Source organism: Acinonyx jubatus, chromosome D4 (assembly GCF_027475565.1).
Source record: "Acinonyx jubatus isolate Ajub_Pintada_27869175 chromosome D4, VMU_Ajub_asm_v1.0, whole genome shotgun sequence".
Lineage (NCBI taxonomy): Eukaryota > Metazoa > Chordata > Mammalia > Carnivora > Felidae > Acinonyx > Acinonyx jubatus.
In genome coordinates this window covers 7,865,325-7,879,371 of record NC_069391.1, presented here as the reverse complement: position 1 = coordinate 7,879,371, position 14,047 = coordinate 7,865,325, and the positions used below count along the sequence as shown (strand labels likewise).

The window sequence follows — 14,047 nt, the reverse complement described above, 5'->3', positions numbered from 1 at the left end:
CACTACGACATCCAGTGGCAGTTAGCTGGTGCATATGCAATACACCGGGGCTTGGGAGGCGAGCCTGGATGAGGACAAGGCCACCCAGGATATGTGGGGAGAAGGCTCGCGACCAAGTCCCAAAGAGCCCAATGTTGTCTCATGGCAGAAGTGGAGCATGAGGCAGGAGTATGAGAATGGGTCATCACAGACACTGAGAGCATCTGAGGGTGCGTCCAGGGGGATATCACAGACTAACATGGGGTCACTGGTGGTCGGAGTGGATCTAGCCCTCCAGGAAGGATGCCGAGCACAGTGAAGGTGAGGAAATCCAGGCAGCAGATGTGGACCCCCTTTTCGGAATTTGGCTACGAAGGGGAGAGACCTGGAGGAAATTACTCGGTTGATGGACAGTCCTTTATATGGAGGCCTGGGGATGCTCATGAAACCGAGGGAGGACCCCAGTGAGAGGCAGTGGCTGTTCCAATGAGAGGGGGACCATCAGAGACACGATACTCTGTCGGAGAGGACAGAACCCGAAGCCATGGTCGTAGCTCTGCCTGGACTGGAGGACAGGGGGAAGATGGGCCAGGGGAGGGAAGGGGAGGTGTGCCCGCAGTCGGCCTCTGTTCTCAGATGAGGGAGCCGCCTCTGCTGACTAGAGTGAACATCCAAGGCGTGACAGAGCCTTAAACTAGGAACTGTGGATGGGAGCCTTGGCTGCGCGGGGAGCGGGGTTGATTACCAGGAGACAGGGCTGGGCCTGCACCAGATCAGTCAACCTGACCACAGCCAGCCCTGCTCTGGTTCCTCCAGCTCTCACTGCCCAGAGCCATGCTAGGTTAGGCTGCTGGGTATAAGAGACGGACAATGGACTTGGCCTTTTAGGGGACTGGCCTGAGGGTCCCTAAAATACTAGTGCACGCTAGCTGGGCTGGCACAGGGGAGGCTCAGTACAGGCTGATGTGGTTGGCATCTGGCACATTGCCATGCCCCCACCGAGCTCCCATCTGTGGGCTGCACCTGTCTGGATCCACATCTGTTTCTGTCCCCACTTGATCCTGTGTCCAGCACAGGGACAGTCTGGGAGGTGCCTGAGGCACCCTCATTGCACAAACCAGGGTCTCCTGACCTGAGACCAGCCCCTCTCCAGTTCCTAAGCAGCCCGGCTTCCCTGGTCAGGGATAGCACAGAGACAGACACATCATCAGTGTTTATTGTTCAGCTCTCCCCAGTAGGCTAGCGCTAGGGCTGGGGGACTGGGCCTCTGTGAGGAGCAGTTGGTCTGGGGGCCCCCTGTGGCCACCCTAATGTGCCCCGAGGCCTGGTGGTAACCCTAGGGTCTGTCAGTCCTCCCCTTAGGCTTTCCAGGTCCAGAAGTCCTTATGGGGCCTGGGGCTGTGTCAGACCTGGGAAAGCTGCCTCTGATGAGCAGGACGTGTGGGGAAAGGTCACATGACACCTCAGAACCTGCCAAGTCCAACATCAGCAGGTGACAAGAGGGACAGTGAAACAAGAGGGTGGGACCCTGAGGAAAAGGTGACGGGGAGCCCGAAGGCGAGGTGGGGACAACCAGCATCTTTCAGGCCCTGAGCCAGAAAGGGGTGAGAGGGAGGCTTCCAAGTAATCCTCCCTCCTGGCTTCCGGAAGGTTGAGCAGGGGAGAAGCAGGCCTGTGTGGTCAGTCCTAAACAGCTCCATCCCACCAGGACGTGTTCAGGGCAGCCAGGCTTGGGGGGGGCCGTGGTGCCTGGATGCGCCTATGTGCCCCCACCTTTGGAGGGGAGGCAGAGGAAGGGCCGGCAGCCTCAGCCCCACTGGGCCTTCACTGAGCCTTTTTGGTCACTTTCTGGTTCTTCAGCATCACGTAGGTGATGAACACTCCTGGAATACACAGACCAGAAAGGCCGCATGAGATCTGGGCTCGGGGCCGCTGGGAGGCCAGAGCAGGGCCCAGCATAGTGGAAGTGACCCGCATGCAGGGCCAAGCACCCGCCAGGCCAGAATCACCTCCCTGGTCCTTCAGCAAGCCACATGTCTACCCACATGTGTTCAACAAACACCACCAGAGCACCTACCCCGGGCAATTTGCCATGTTTAGTGTTTTTGATTCTGCAGGGAACAAACCCACCCAATGATCCGTCTACTCACCCAATCAACCACCTGTCCGCCCACCCACCTGCCTAACCCACATCCACCTCCCACCCCACCATCCAGTCATCCAGGTGACTCATGCAAACTGCTTTCTTGAGCACCAGCTCAGGGCCACAGCCTGTTCCAGGAGCTTAGGACATAATAATGATGATGAAGAGACACACTAAACCCCGGGGGAGACAGAGAGGGGCAGGAATCATGAGCCAGTGGGTGACGAGGGGGTAAGAGGCGATCGAGGTGTGCACAGAGTGATGATGGTGGTGGTGGAGGGAGCGGGGGTGGGAAAGGGAGACACCCCACTGGGGCCATCCCATTTGAGACCAATGAGCCTGAGGCGTAGGGAAGGCCAGAGGGGCTACTGACTAGACAGTCTTGAAGGATGAACAGGAAAATCCCAGGGGATAACTGGGGGAGGGGGGCGCAGCAAGGAGCCTCAAGCAGGTGGACAGCAACTGGCAAAATGGGGAAGCATGTTCAGGGATGGGAGAGGGTTGTGGGAGCTCCCAGCAGACACCCTGCTCAGCGTTGAGGGAGTGATAACTTACCCACAAACAGGAGCAGCAGGAGGCCAGCGGCCAGTGGGATGGCAACAGCGTAGGCCCGGGGCAGGAAGTACTTGTGGACGACATGTTGGCTGTCAATGAACGGCTGGTATCGAGGGCAGAGCTCTGGTGAGCATTCCTTGTCTTGCCCAGGCCTTCAAGCCCAAACACCACCACCCCCTCCATCTCCAGGGCTGACCCCAGTCAGTGCACTGGTATAGCACCTGCTTTGCTTTAAGATGATGGCATTTGGGGAGTTCGGGTTTGTTTCCTTCATTCACTTACTGAACAGTTGTTCCGTGGGCACTTGCCTGGTGCCTGCCCTAAGTTGGTGCTGGGGACCCGGCAATGAACAGAAGAGGAGGGACTTGCCCTAAGCCACTCACGGCCCAACACCGGGCAAAGGCACGTGAGGAGTTCTCAAGTGGGCTCCAGGTTTTCTTTACTAACATTTCCCTCCAAAGTTCTGCAAGATTCTGCCTTCCAACCACCCTGCGCTTCTTAAGCAGTAACCAACCAATTTTCCAACAAGAAAAAGAAACAAAAACAAAAACCTAAAGGCCCTCACAAAATCCGCTGGCATTCATCATGCCCAGGGGCGAGCAAGATAACCAGAAGGACTAGAACTCCAATCAAAGGCAAAAGCAAATCAGTAACAGGGCCGTACAGTGTAGTGGTTAAGGGCCTTAAGGGTAGCGGTTCTCGCCGAGCCTTAGCTCCCTCAACTATACACCGGGACACCTCTAGCATCGTCCTCATAGCGCTGTTCTGGAGATTTCACGAGACGAAGCAGGTAAAGCGCCTAGCACCGTGCCCGGCACACAGCAGCTTAAATGGGTGCTAGGGGTCGGCTTCAAGATCCGGGGGTGGAAGGTAAGACGAAGGGCGGGGGCAGCACACATACCAAGAGAATCACCCAGGCGGTGTAGTAGGTGAAGATGATCAGGCTAATGGCGACGAGGCCGAGTCCCACCACCTGGTCTGTCCCCGTGGCCTGGAGAAAAGGAGGGCTCAGCTGACGAAGTAACTCCCCCTTCAGGTGCACTACTGGCGGGGTGGCGTCGCAGCCTGCTTACGCTAAGCTTCCCATTCACTCAACAGCCGCAGACAGGCCTGACGAGTATCACTCTGCGGGCTGGGCGGATGCCGGGCCGCGGGATTTTCACTCCTTCACTGGGCCGGCGGGAGAGCGAGCCATCCCGGCTCCGAGTGCCCAAGCCCCCGCTCCGCGCCAGACCCCACTCCCAGCCGCCTCCCGCCCCCCGCACTCGGTCCGGTGCTCACCATCTCCCCGGCGATCCCTCCCCGGAGCCACAAGCCACAGCGCGCTCCGGGTCCGGGCCCTTCTGGCCTTGGGCCGCGGGGCACGCTGGGAGTCGTAGTCTTTAAGCGGGCCCGGGACTACGTATCCCAAGACAGGAGGGCGCCGCCCCCCCCCCTTCGCATGTCGGGAAATGTAGTTTCCGAGGGCATTATGGGACACGCTGTTCCCAGACGCTTTCTAGTGAATGGAAACGTGTGGGAGGATCCAGACTGGCTGGCACTCATGCCATCCGTCCTGTCGAACACGCCCCAGAAGAAAAACTCCATCTCTAAATATCCCAGGAGCCCAAACCCAGAGCGGGCATGGCGTGGGAGGTCAGAAGTCCCATTTTGCAGATGGGGAAAATGAGGCTCAGAAGACTTGCAGATCACAACTCGAATCAGTGGTGAGGCCGAGACCGGCACCCATTTCCTAGTCCCGAGGCCCTAATTGTCGACAGGGGTGCAGAGGGTGTTCATTGCCCCCACCTGGGGTGGGAGGAGGAGGGAGGGTGGGTACGCCCGCGTCCCCAGGGATGAGGAGGATTCTCACTGGCTGTGAGGGGAGTGCCCCCTTCCGGTCGCCTGGCTTTCTAGGAGACCCTTTCTGGTGTCTTCTCTTCACTGCGGGGGTGAGGTCAGGGTGATCCTCCGTTTCCTCACCATTTGCCTGTTGGAATCTGCGTGTCCCTGCAGCCCGGGCAGCAGCATAGACAGGTCTTGGACTGAGCCCCCACACAGGTCCTTCCCCAGTCTGGAACACTGTCTTGCCACAGCTCGAGGGGCTGGCTACCTGCTCCTCACCCATCGGGTCTCAGTGGGATGCCACACGTCCTAGGGAAGCCCCTTGACAGCCGGGCAGGGTTCCCTCCCCTGTGCTCCACAGCCCCCCTGTGTGTCTCCGAGCTAACGCTTGTCACTGAGCTTTCGTTCGCTCATGTACTTGTTGAACTGGCCTGTGGGCTCCCTGGGGATGGGGTCTGTGGTCACTGCTGCATCCCTAGTGCCCAGAACGAGGGGTGGGAGGATGGGCAGACAGACTTGCAGAGATGTGTCTGAACCTGGCGTGATTTGCTCCTGCTGGCGGCGTGACTCCTTGGGTCACCTGAGCCGGTCCCTGTGGGGGCTGCACTCTTCGAAGATGATAGGAGCAACTCTTCTTGGCCTACAGCCCAGGGACTTCCCTCTCCATCTCAGGACAGACTTTGGCCTCAGCCAGGGGCCGACTCTTCCCTCCCCAGGTGTGCCGTGCAGAACAGAGGAAGAGACTCAAAATCAGCCTCCAGGGTTTAAAGGGGCCATGAGTGGGTGTCAGCCCAGAGAAGGGGTGCAGACGAGGTCATGCTGCAGCGGGGAGGAGGCCTGGTGGTCTGGTCCCTTCTGGCCTGTCCACGGCCGCGGAGGCTTCCTGCCACATCTGAGCTAATTAAAGGCCAGGGTGCCTTGCCCTTCTCAGAGCTTGGCCAAGCTGCTGGCTCCTGTGTAACTTGAGTGTGGGGGACAGGAAGTGAGGGGCCTGGGCCTGGAGACAGTTGTGGCCTGGGGCTCGAGAGGAGTTGGGAACAAACTCAGTACCTCTTGTGTCAGGCTGTACACCCATTTTCATCCGCCAGCCCATTTACAGCTGAGGAAACTGAGGCACAGATAGTTATTTGTCCCTCAGGCTGACTGCTGGGGAAGTCCAGTGGTTAGAACTTGTGCCCTGAGATCAGAGCTGCCACTTAGTAGGTGTGAGACTGGCAAGAAACTGCCTTCCGGGGCCTCAGTTTCCTCCCCAGGAATCTGGAGTAATAAAGGTGGTAATAATTTTGATGGCAGCCAGGACAGGGAGAACCCAGGCCACCTACACCTTCCCCCATTCCCGGATGTCCACCTGCACATCTGGCTTTCTTCTGATGCTGACCACGTGGTGAAACAAACAAAACCCAACATGCCATAACAAACAAAAATTGCGACATTTAATTTTTTTTCCCCCAACCAAGACACTGACACTAGGCTGATTTCCCCTTACAATGTGATTTTCTACAACAGAAGCCGGGAGACAGAGATACAAACACAGCCTTCTGAATAAGGGGCGGTGGTGGCGGCAACATTCTGTTAGAAAGGAGGGGATTAAAAAAAAAAAAAAAGACCAAAAGAAAAAAAAAAGATACCCCCTCCCACCCCCCCATTTCCCAGCTCAACCCTCTAAGAGAGAGGAGAACACAGATCTCCATCCCAGCAGACCACACCATGTGGTCAGTTTGGGGTGACCACAAAAAAAGTAACCTAAAAATATTGTAGACTTTTATTTTCTTTAAATCTCCTAGTAAAAACGTTAAACTGTCTTTCAAGAAGATTCCAAACTGGCGTTGCATAGACTGATTCCTTTCCAAAAATATCTTTAATATAGTCTTTCTCTATATATAGCATTTTACGTCCAGGAGCTGTGGGTGCCTGGCGGGAATTCACCGAGCTTGAGAAGACCAGAGATTGAAGAAAGGGCTCCAGGCCTCTGGCTCCAGCTAGTGTTAATTTGGATGTGGCCGAATTCTCAGTCCAATTACCCTGGCCCAGAGACTGGCATGGAAGAATGTGGCAGGCTCTGTCTGTTTCTGGGGTGTCTGTCAAGCCCAAACCTCAACTTGGGTGGGGCTGGGGTTTGGGGGAGTCCCAACAGGACCAGAACTGGCTGTTTTATGCCTGAAGCCCGGAGCTTTGAGCCAGACCCCAAATACACCCTGAATGCGCTTCCCCATTGGGCAGAGGTCACGCAGACACAGAAGGGAAGGAGAGGGCTCTCCCGTTTTCTGGGGGTCACTTCACCTGGAGACTGCACAGCCAGCTTCCTTATAAAGCGCCAGGTGCCTGCGGGGCAGGAAGGGACCCGCAGGGCTAACCAGAGCCCTCTCCAGCCACAGCAAGTACTCTGTCCTGTCTTAGCAAGAGCCTCCTCACATTCAGTTTCTAAGAGTTAGGGGATTAAAAACAATGACAACGAATCCTAGAAATGCTCTCCTCCCAAGGCCAGGAGGTCCCAAGACAAAGGCTCCAATTCTTGCCAGCTGGAGCATAAGGGCAAGGAGCCCTCCCAGCCTGGGGAGGACACCCCACCAGGGAGAGAACCAGTATCCTGCCCCCCTCCCCCCATCTAGATCCCTAGTCCTGCTGGGACCCAGCCAGCAGGTAGCAGGTAGGGCAGAGAACAGAACCACCTCCCCTCACCGGGGGGAGAAGAAAATACCAAACTGTGAACTCAAAAAAAAAAAAAAGGAAAGAGAAAGGAAGAAAGAAAGAAAAAGAAAGAAAAGAGGAAATGAAATGTTAAAAAGAAAAAAGGTATAGGAGTACGTAAACACCAGCCTGCTGGGTTCACACAAAATAAGTGAAACTTCAGGGTGGCAGGGAAGTCTGTCCAGGGACTGGCTGGCAGTCAGAACCCATTTTCAAGCAAGTAAGGAAGACGGGAGGGGTGGGGTGCAGACAGCAGAGGCTTTAGCGAGGGGTGGGGGCAGGGCCAGACTGCTCCCCACCTCGCCTTTGCCCAGAGAGAGGGATGCTTCCAGAGGAGGGCTGAGGCTTTTCTGGCCAGGAAGCCAGCTCCGGGCCAGTCCGGTCACAGCCCACCTGCCTCTCAGCATCGGCCCCAGGCTGGGCTAGCTGACCCTGCGGGGAGGGAGAGGGGGCTTTGCTTGCCAAGCCCAGCCCAGCCAGACTCTCAACCTCTAAGGGTTTGGGAGGCACCTTCCCTGGCTTCCTACAGGAAACCAGCTGCTCAGGATCCAGCCCCGAGCAGAGGTGAGCCACCATCGATGCTCAGACCTTTCTCGACATGGGCTCAGGCCTGAGCTGGAGCTAAACAGGGGGAGAGGCGGTGCCACGTTCCAGCCGGACCGCTAGAGGCAGGCGCTGGCTGCACAGCAGGCAGTGCCAGGGAATCCTTGCGAAGGGCTCAAGGGAAAGGCAGGCAAGGGCCAGGGGGGCTGTGCTGGAGACGAGCATGTGCAAAGTGCAGGCTGCCGGGGCAGCAGGAGAACATTCGTTGGGGGAGGGGGTTTCAATGTGGAGCGTGGGTGGTCTTGGTTCCCAGGAGAAGGCCGCCAGCAGGTCCCCCAGGACACAGGGAAGGGACAGCTGAAGCACTAAGCAGTCAGGGAGCCATGGTGGCGGGATTCTGGGGGTGGACCGGCCCTCCCAAGGGCAAGGGGGTGGTGGAGCAAGGCCCTGCCAGGGCACGGCTGAGCCAATGCTCCTGGGATGAGCAGGGACAAGGGGCAAGAGGCCCTTCAGCCACAGGCATCCCTGCGCGGAGATGCCACTGCATGTCCCCACTGAGGGGCCCAACTGGTCTCCAGTGGGGCAGTCCCGGCCATCTTGGTCTTGTCCACCTGCTTCGTGGGCCTGCATGGCCTGCCCCCCTAGTGGTTCAGAGGAGAATATTCACAGTGGTGCCCGGGGCCTGGCAGGCCAGGAGGGTCCCGGCATGGATGGGAGGACAGTGGAATGATGCTTTGGGGCAGGAGCGGGGCTGGAGTGCACGGAGGAGGCACAGATGAGATGTGGTGCAGAAGGTGATCCGAAGCGGAAGGTCCCTCGTGGAATGCTGCGGGCCTGGATGCCCACGAAGGCAGGGCCCTTCTCCAGGCTGGATGCCCGCTCCTCAATGGCTTTCGATTACGACAGGCTCATAGACCCCAGAGGAGACCCTGCAGGGGAGGGGAGGGGAGAAACAGGTCAGCTTATCCTCCTAGATGCTCTTCCGGGGCAGGCCCTTGTAAGCACCCCACGAGTTGGCACTGTAACTAACTGGCCCTGTTTCACAGAGGGGTAAACCGAAGCTCAGGGAAGTTGAGTCACCTGCCTAGGGCAACACAGATGGTAAGTATCGGAGTCTGCGGGATCTCAGAGCTGCTACGGGCCGCGCCTGAGCCCTTCCTGAGCACCAGTGGCTTACACTCAGGGGTGTGCTGCACCCATCCTCATAGCAGCCCTGGCAGGGGAAGACTTCACTCCACCCCGCTTGACAGATGAAGGCACTGAGGTGCAGAGGGATCATGAGGCTTACCAAGAAGACAGCAGAAGGTCAGGGAACCTGGTTGGCTTTTATTTTCCCCCGCGGAAGCCAGGCCCACCCAGCCACAGGGTCATGGACATTCAGGGCTTGGGGTGCAGCTCTTTTAAGACCTTGCTCCTGATTAAATTGGTTTCTCCCATCCCCCATATCCTCACTGTCATAGGGGGTTGGGGGTGGTGTTTACAAACCTCCAAGGAGGCATCCTGTTTTCCTCTTGCCCACCTTACCCGGGACAGCCCAGGAAGCCACCAGGAAAGGCAGCTGCAATTTCAAGCCTCAGCCAGCAGGTGTCAGCATAGCAGCACCAGAGGGAAGGTGCCGGGCGCCTGGGCAGCTCAGCCGCGTCCCCCCACACCCCGGAACCTAGATGTTAGATGTGCACTTTCCCATTCGGCCCACAGGAACAGGGGGGAAAGGCCTCAGGACGACCCTGCACATGGGAAGCTCCTCTGCTCATTCATTCAGTGAGCCAGTAAACATGCTACAAATAAATAAATGATCACAAGAAGGCCCTCTATAAACTGCAGACCTGAAGCCCAAGTTTGGTCCTACCACCCCCTCATATGTAAACATTAGGCAGGCACAGATCTGTGCTGCTCACTGTTGCATCCCCACGACCTAGCTCAGTGCTTGGTGCATAGCTGGTGCTCAATAAATATTTGTTCAATAAATAAAATGAGTCAGCAACATCGTTTTTAGGGGTTCTCAGATCCAGAAGGAAGGGAAAAGCAGAGGGCAAAATAGAGACGGATAAAGCCCCTGCTGTGTGCCAAGCCCTGTGCTAGGCACTTTCCAAGGCTATCCTTGCAACCCTCAGAACCAACCCCTGCATGTTGTCCCAGGTTTCTAGGTGGAGATGGTATGGTCCACACCATTTGACGGATAAGGAAACTGAGGTTCAGAGAAGTGACTGGTCCAAGGTCACAACGTGGTGATAAGAACTGGCATTCAAAGCCAGGTCAGTGTCTGCAGAGACCTTGCTCTCACCCTTGTTCCCCATGGCCACCCTAGTGACCCATCCCCAAACTGTCACCCTTACCTGTTGGCCAGCTGGATGCCACTCAGCGTGGTAGAGCCATCACGGCTCACAAACAGCCGGAGGTTGCTGTCTGTGGGGACACAGGGGAGGATGGAGGCTGAGTGGGGCAGGGGCAGCCAGGGGACCCCCGGAACAGATGGCATCGTCCCCCGGTCCTCCCCGTGCCAGCAGCTCACCCTCAGTGTTGCTGCCGTCCGTAAAGTCTTGGCTTTGCATGATCTTCTCCACGATGTCATCTGCGTCGATCCGAGTGTCATCCACCCAGGTCGGGTGACTCTCCACGGAGTCCTTCTTCCGCCTGGGGTGGGGCAAAGCAGGGCAGAGTCACAGCAGTCCGGCCAGCGACAGGCACAAGGAGGACACCGGAGCACCTGCAGCACTGAGGCTGCTCTGAGTGCACGTGAGGATGTATTCCCAACTGTGTTCCTTCAGCCCTCACCTCGGCCCGCAGGGCAGGTGCCATGACCTGGTTTTATGGATGCCGACCCGGAGGCTCTGAGAGGTTACCTAACCTCGTAGCCTCCGAGAGGCTGCACGGCGTGTAGACCAGGGACCTAGGTACACCAAGGCACACACAACGGCACGTGCATGCCAGGCCCAGGCCATGCCTTGCATGTACGTCCACTGGCTGAATCATCACCATCCAACCCTCTGGGGTGGGGGACCCTGCTGTCCCCGTGTCACAGGTAAAGAAGCAGAGGCTCAGGGTGCCCCTGAGACGGGTCTGTTCTCCAGGAGCGCTGTGCTCACCGAAATGAACGGTCAGACAGATGCGGGGGCCGAGGCGGCCGCGGCGGCTTCTCGGGGGGCCGGTGCTCCCGCTCCCCGCCCTCGGGGCCCTCCACAGTCATGCTGAGACCGCCTGAGGCGCTGCTGCTCGTCGAGGTGTTGCGGCGGTGCGTCAAGTCCGAGAGGCTGGAGGAGCGCGAGTGTTCTGTGCTGTAGCCTGGTGGGCGTTTGGGGAGGCTCGTTACAGGGGCCAGCCAGGGAGGTGGAGGGCCAGGGGCATGGAGCCAGGCGGGCACTCACCAGAGATCTTGGACTGCTGGCTGGCGTAGCTGGAGTTGCGGGAGTGACCGGAGTGGAACACCTCCTCGGGGCTGGACAGGTTCTGTTCGGCCTCCTCTGGCACCCCTGGAAGGCGGGGAGACAGGCTTACCAGCGGTGCCGGCCCCTGCCATTCACACACGTCCTCTCACTGGGTCAGGGTGGGGGGTGGGGGGCGCACTGAGTGTTTCCCATTTAACAGACTGAAAAGCTGAGTTCTACCGCCGCCATAGTTCACCACTGGAGCCCAGGTCTGTCCATTCCACAAACATCCGTGGGGACCTCGTCTGCACAGGGTTCTCTACCGGGGGCCGTAGACGGGAGATGGTGTCACAAGGCCAGTGGGAAGAGAATGTTGAATAATGACCCACAATTAACCACAACTGAGGTGGAGGTGCGTGTTACAGAACAGGGAGCAGTGTGTACGGGGGTCTGACCCAGTCTGGGATCAGGGAAGGCTCCTCTGAGGAGAGGGCCTTAATGGGAGGCCTTCAGGAGGCATGGGAGGGAACGAGCCACATAAAGCATCAGGGAAAGAACCTTCCACACAGAGGAACAGCAGAAGCAAAGGCCCTGAGGCTTTAATGAGCCTAGGTCAGTAGAGCCAGAGTGGAAGGAATAAGGGGAATGGGGAGTGGCTGACAGTCCTGTCACAAGTCACCCATAAGCCCAACTTTGGAAACAAACTTGCCGGCACTCGCCAGCAGGAGGCACAAGGGGCCCAGGCGGGATCCACTCAGGGCTCCACGAGTGCCTGCCCACCAGTTCTGGTCACAGGAAGGAAGGACTCATCTCGTCCATCTCCTCCTCAGAGAACAGCACACCAGGCCACAGGCTGGACCCCAGTCCTGCCTGTGTCCCCACCCAAAGCCACGGGGCTTCTCAAAACAGGTGCTCTGCAGATGGGGTGGGGGTTGCAGGAGGAGATGGGTAGAAAACCAGTTAAGAGGCGCGTGGGGGCTCAAATCCCCGCCCTGCCTGGGAGAGGCACCTCTTCTACTTGGTACAACAGGCACCGTCTACACTGGGGTGGCCTGGTCCAGAAGCTGAAGAGAGCGATGGCGCAGGGAAGCCCTTAATCTTGTGAGCAGTTTCCAGCCCGAGGCGGGCTTTCAGTTCTAGGCCTTACCTGACTGAGTCTACAGGAAAAATGGGAGCGGAAGAAAGCTGGCCCTTGAGGTCAGGGCCCTCTCTGCTCCCAGCCGCCCTGGGGGTAGAATCACTCAGCAAACATCCGCTGAGCTGCTGGAGGCCCAGCACCCTCTCTCACAGCTCTCTCAGGTGCTGCCCTGCTCACTAATCAGCTTAGTCTGCCTGGCAGCTCCGGGCTCACCCCCAGGGACGAGGTCCTTGTACAAGGCTGGTACTCAGGGGCCCCGCTGCACCATGCACAGCACTAGACACGGGGTGGCGGGGGAGGCTGGAGCCTCCTCTCCCATAGCCCTTCCTTATCCTAATGGCCAGGCTGTCTCCTCTGGGGATTCAGGCATCTGCACTTTTTATGATGTTAGTAATAACGGTAATTTAATAGAAAGCCAGTGCTGGGAAATATATAGAGTACCTACTGTGTGCCAGGCAAGGCTAATCTCCAAAGCAACCCAGGACGTAGTTACTATGGCTGATCCCATTAGTCAGGGGAGGATGCTGAGACTGGAGAGGCAAAATGGCCAGTCCTGGTCAGGCAGCAAGCGGGAGAGAAGCGCTCACGGCACATCCCTCTGCCAGGAACATTGCCCTGCACCCCACACCTCGGATTCGGCTCAAATGCCACCTCTTCAGGGAGGCTTCCATGATTGTTCCCAGGCAGATGCTTCCAGTGCCCGTCACAGCTCTTGTCACACCTGAAGGTGACATGGACTTATTTACCGCCGGACTGACTTCTGTCTCTCCTGAAAGACGGGGCCTCGAGGTCAGGACACTGCTGCGATCCTGGGGCCCAGCACAGCGCCCGGCATGCAGGAGGGGCTGAGACTTCGGCCCACTGGAAGCATGGACCGGTGTAAATGCCATCCCAACACCTCTGTCTTCTCAGCAAGCGTCCCCCTTGGGACCTGGGGAGACTGAGCTGAGCCTTGGGCCACAGGGAGGAGCAGGGCAGGTGGAGAGTGGCACCTGAGCTGAGGATGCTGGGCCTCGCCTTGGGGGGCCGGGATCCCGTCAGGGAGTTGGTGCCACCGCCGCCGCTGCCGGTCCCACCGCCCTTGCGCGTCAGCTGCAGGGAGGAGTCCTGGCCCGGGACGGAGATGGACTTGGCGGTGGACGGCGGCCTGGGGAGGAAAGATGGCTGTGACTGGGGTGCCCCATGGTCGGGGTCAGACAAAGACAGGGGAGCCCAAGAGCCCCGAGGTGGGAAGAGTCCCTGTGTGGCCCCCCACAGCCTGTGCCCACGCTCACGTCTTAAAGCAGGGGTCTCCGGAGAGCAGGAGCATTCCGATGGTGACCTGCACAGAGGGAGAGATCAGCCACACCACGGCCACCCCCCGGCCCGGGGGCCTCCCTGCGGTCTGCCTGCTCTGGCTTCAGATGGGCTGGCCTCTGATCCCGTCTCTGCCCCTCGCTGGCCCCGGCGAAGCCACCAAACCGCACCGAGCCCCCGTTTCCGTGGGTGGAGGACAGAAGCACTCCTGACACCTGTCTCCTGAGACAGTGGAGAGGACTCGGGGAGATGAGGCTTGGCATGCTTTGGCGCCAGGCACACAGTGAGGGCAAGCAGAAAAAGTTAGCTACTGTGACTTTAACACTGTGATGAGGAGGGGGCTACAGTCCCTCTCCAGCCTCAGGGCCTGCTCATGGCCTTAGCGTGGGCAAGGGTATGCGAGCTCCACACGGCAGGCAGGCAGGCAGGCAGGCATGAGGGAGGCTCACGAAGCCCACCTGGTAGGGAGGGGGTTCACCAGGCACAATGTGGTGGGTGGGAGTGGGAGATGGGGTG

The 14,047-nt window shown here is 58.4% G+C and overlaps 2 protein-coding genes across 2 annotated transcripts in view; both read right to left on the bottom strand.

Annotated features, from left to right (window-relative positions):
* Nucleotides 1-1,177: 1,177 nt before the first annotated feature.
* On the bottom strand, nucleotides 1,178-4,104 carry DPM2 (dolichyl-phosphate mannosyltransferase subunit 2, regulatory). The gene is made up of 4 exons (XM_015062397.3): nucleotides 3,959-4,104; nucleotides 3,579-3,668; nucleotides 2,678-2,780; nucleotides 1,178-1,862 (listed from the first exon to the last, which is right to left on the bottom strand). Exons 1-4 carry the CDS (start codon nucleotides 3,959-3,961, stop codon nucleotides 1,804-1,806), a joined length of 255 nt encoding a protein of 84 aa, XP_014917883.1. The 5' UTR covers nucleotides 3,962-4,104; the 3' UTR covers nucleotides 1,178-1,803.
* A 3,239-nt stretch (nucleotides 4,105-7,343) lies between these two features.
* The window catches only part of EEIG1 (estrogen-induced osteoclastogenesis regulator 1), a 34,242-nt gene continuing 27,538 nt past the window's right edge, over nucleotides 7,344-14,047 (bottom strand). Inside the window, exons 5-11 of the mRNA XM_053204571.1 lie at nucleotides 13,510-13,556; nucleotides 13,228-13,382; nucleotides 11,101-11,202; nucleotides 10,819-11,017; nucleotides 10,245-10,366; nucleotides 10,069-10,138; nucleotides 7,344-8,661 (exon numbers count right to left, since the gene is read on the bottom strand). Coding sequence (XP_053060546.1) covers nucleotides 8,616-8,661; nucleotides 10,069-10,138; nucleotides 10,245-10,366; nucleotides 10,819-11,017; nucleotides 11,101-11,202; nucleotides 13,228-13,382; nucleotides 13,510-13,556 — 741 coding nt within the window. The 3' untranslated portion in view covers nucleotides 7,344-8,615. The remainder of the gene's footprint in view (nucleotides 8,662-10,068; nucleotides 10,139-10,244; nucleotides 10,367-10,818; nucleotides 11,018-11,100; nucleotides 11,203-13,227; nucleotides 13,383-13,509; nucleotides 13,557-14,047) is intronic.

What these genes read in the sequence shown, in the direction of transcription:
- DPM2 (XM_015062397.3), bottom strand. An exon ending in CCGCCTGGGTGATTCTCTTG is followed by an intron (nt 2,781 to 3,578) that starts GTATGTGTGCTG and finishes CCTCGATACCAG; the next exon opens with CCGTTCATTGACAGCCAACA. An exon ending in CCTGCTGCTCCTGTTTGTGG is followed by an intron (nt 1,863 to 2,677) that starts GTAAGTTATCAC and finishes TGTGTATTCCAG; the next exon opens with GAGTGTTCATCACCTACGTG.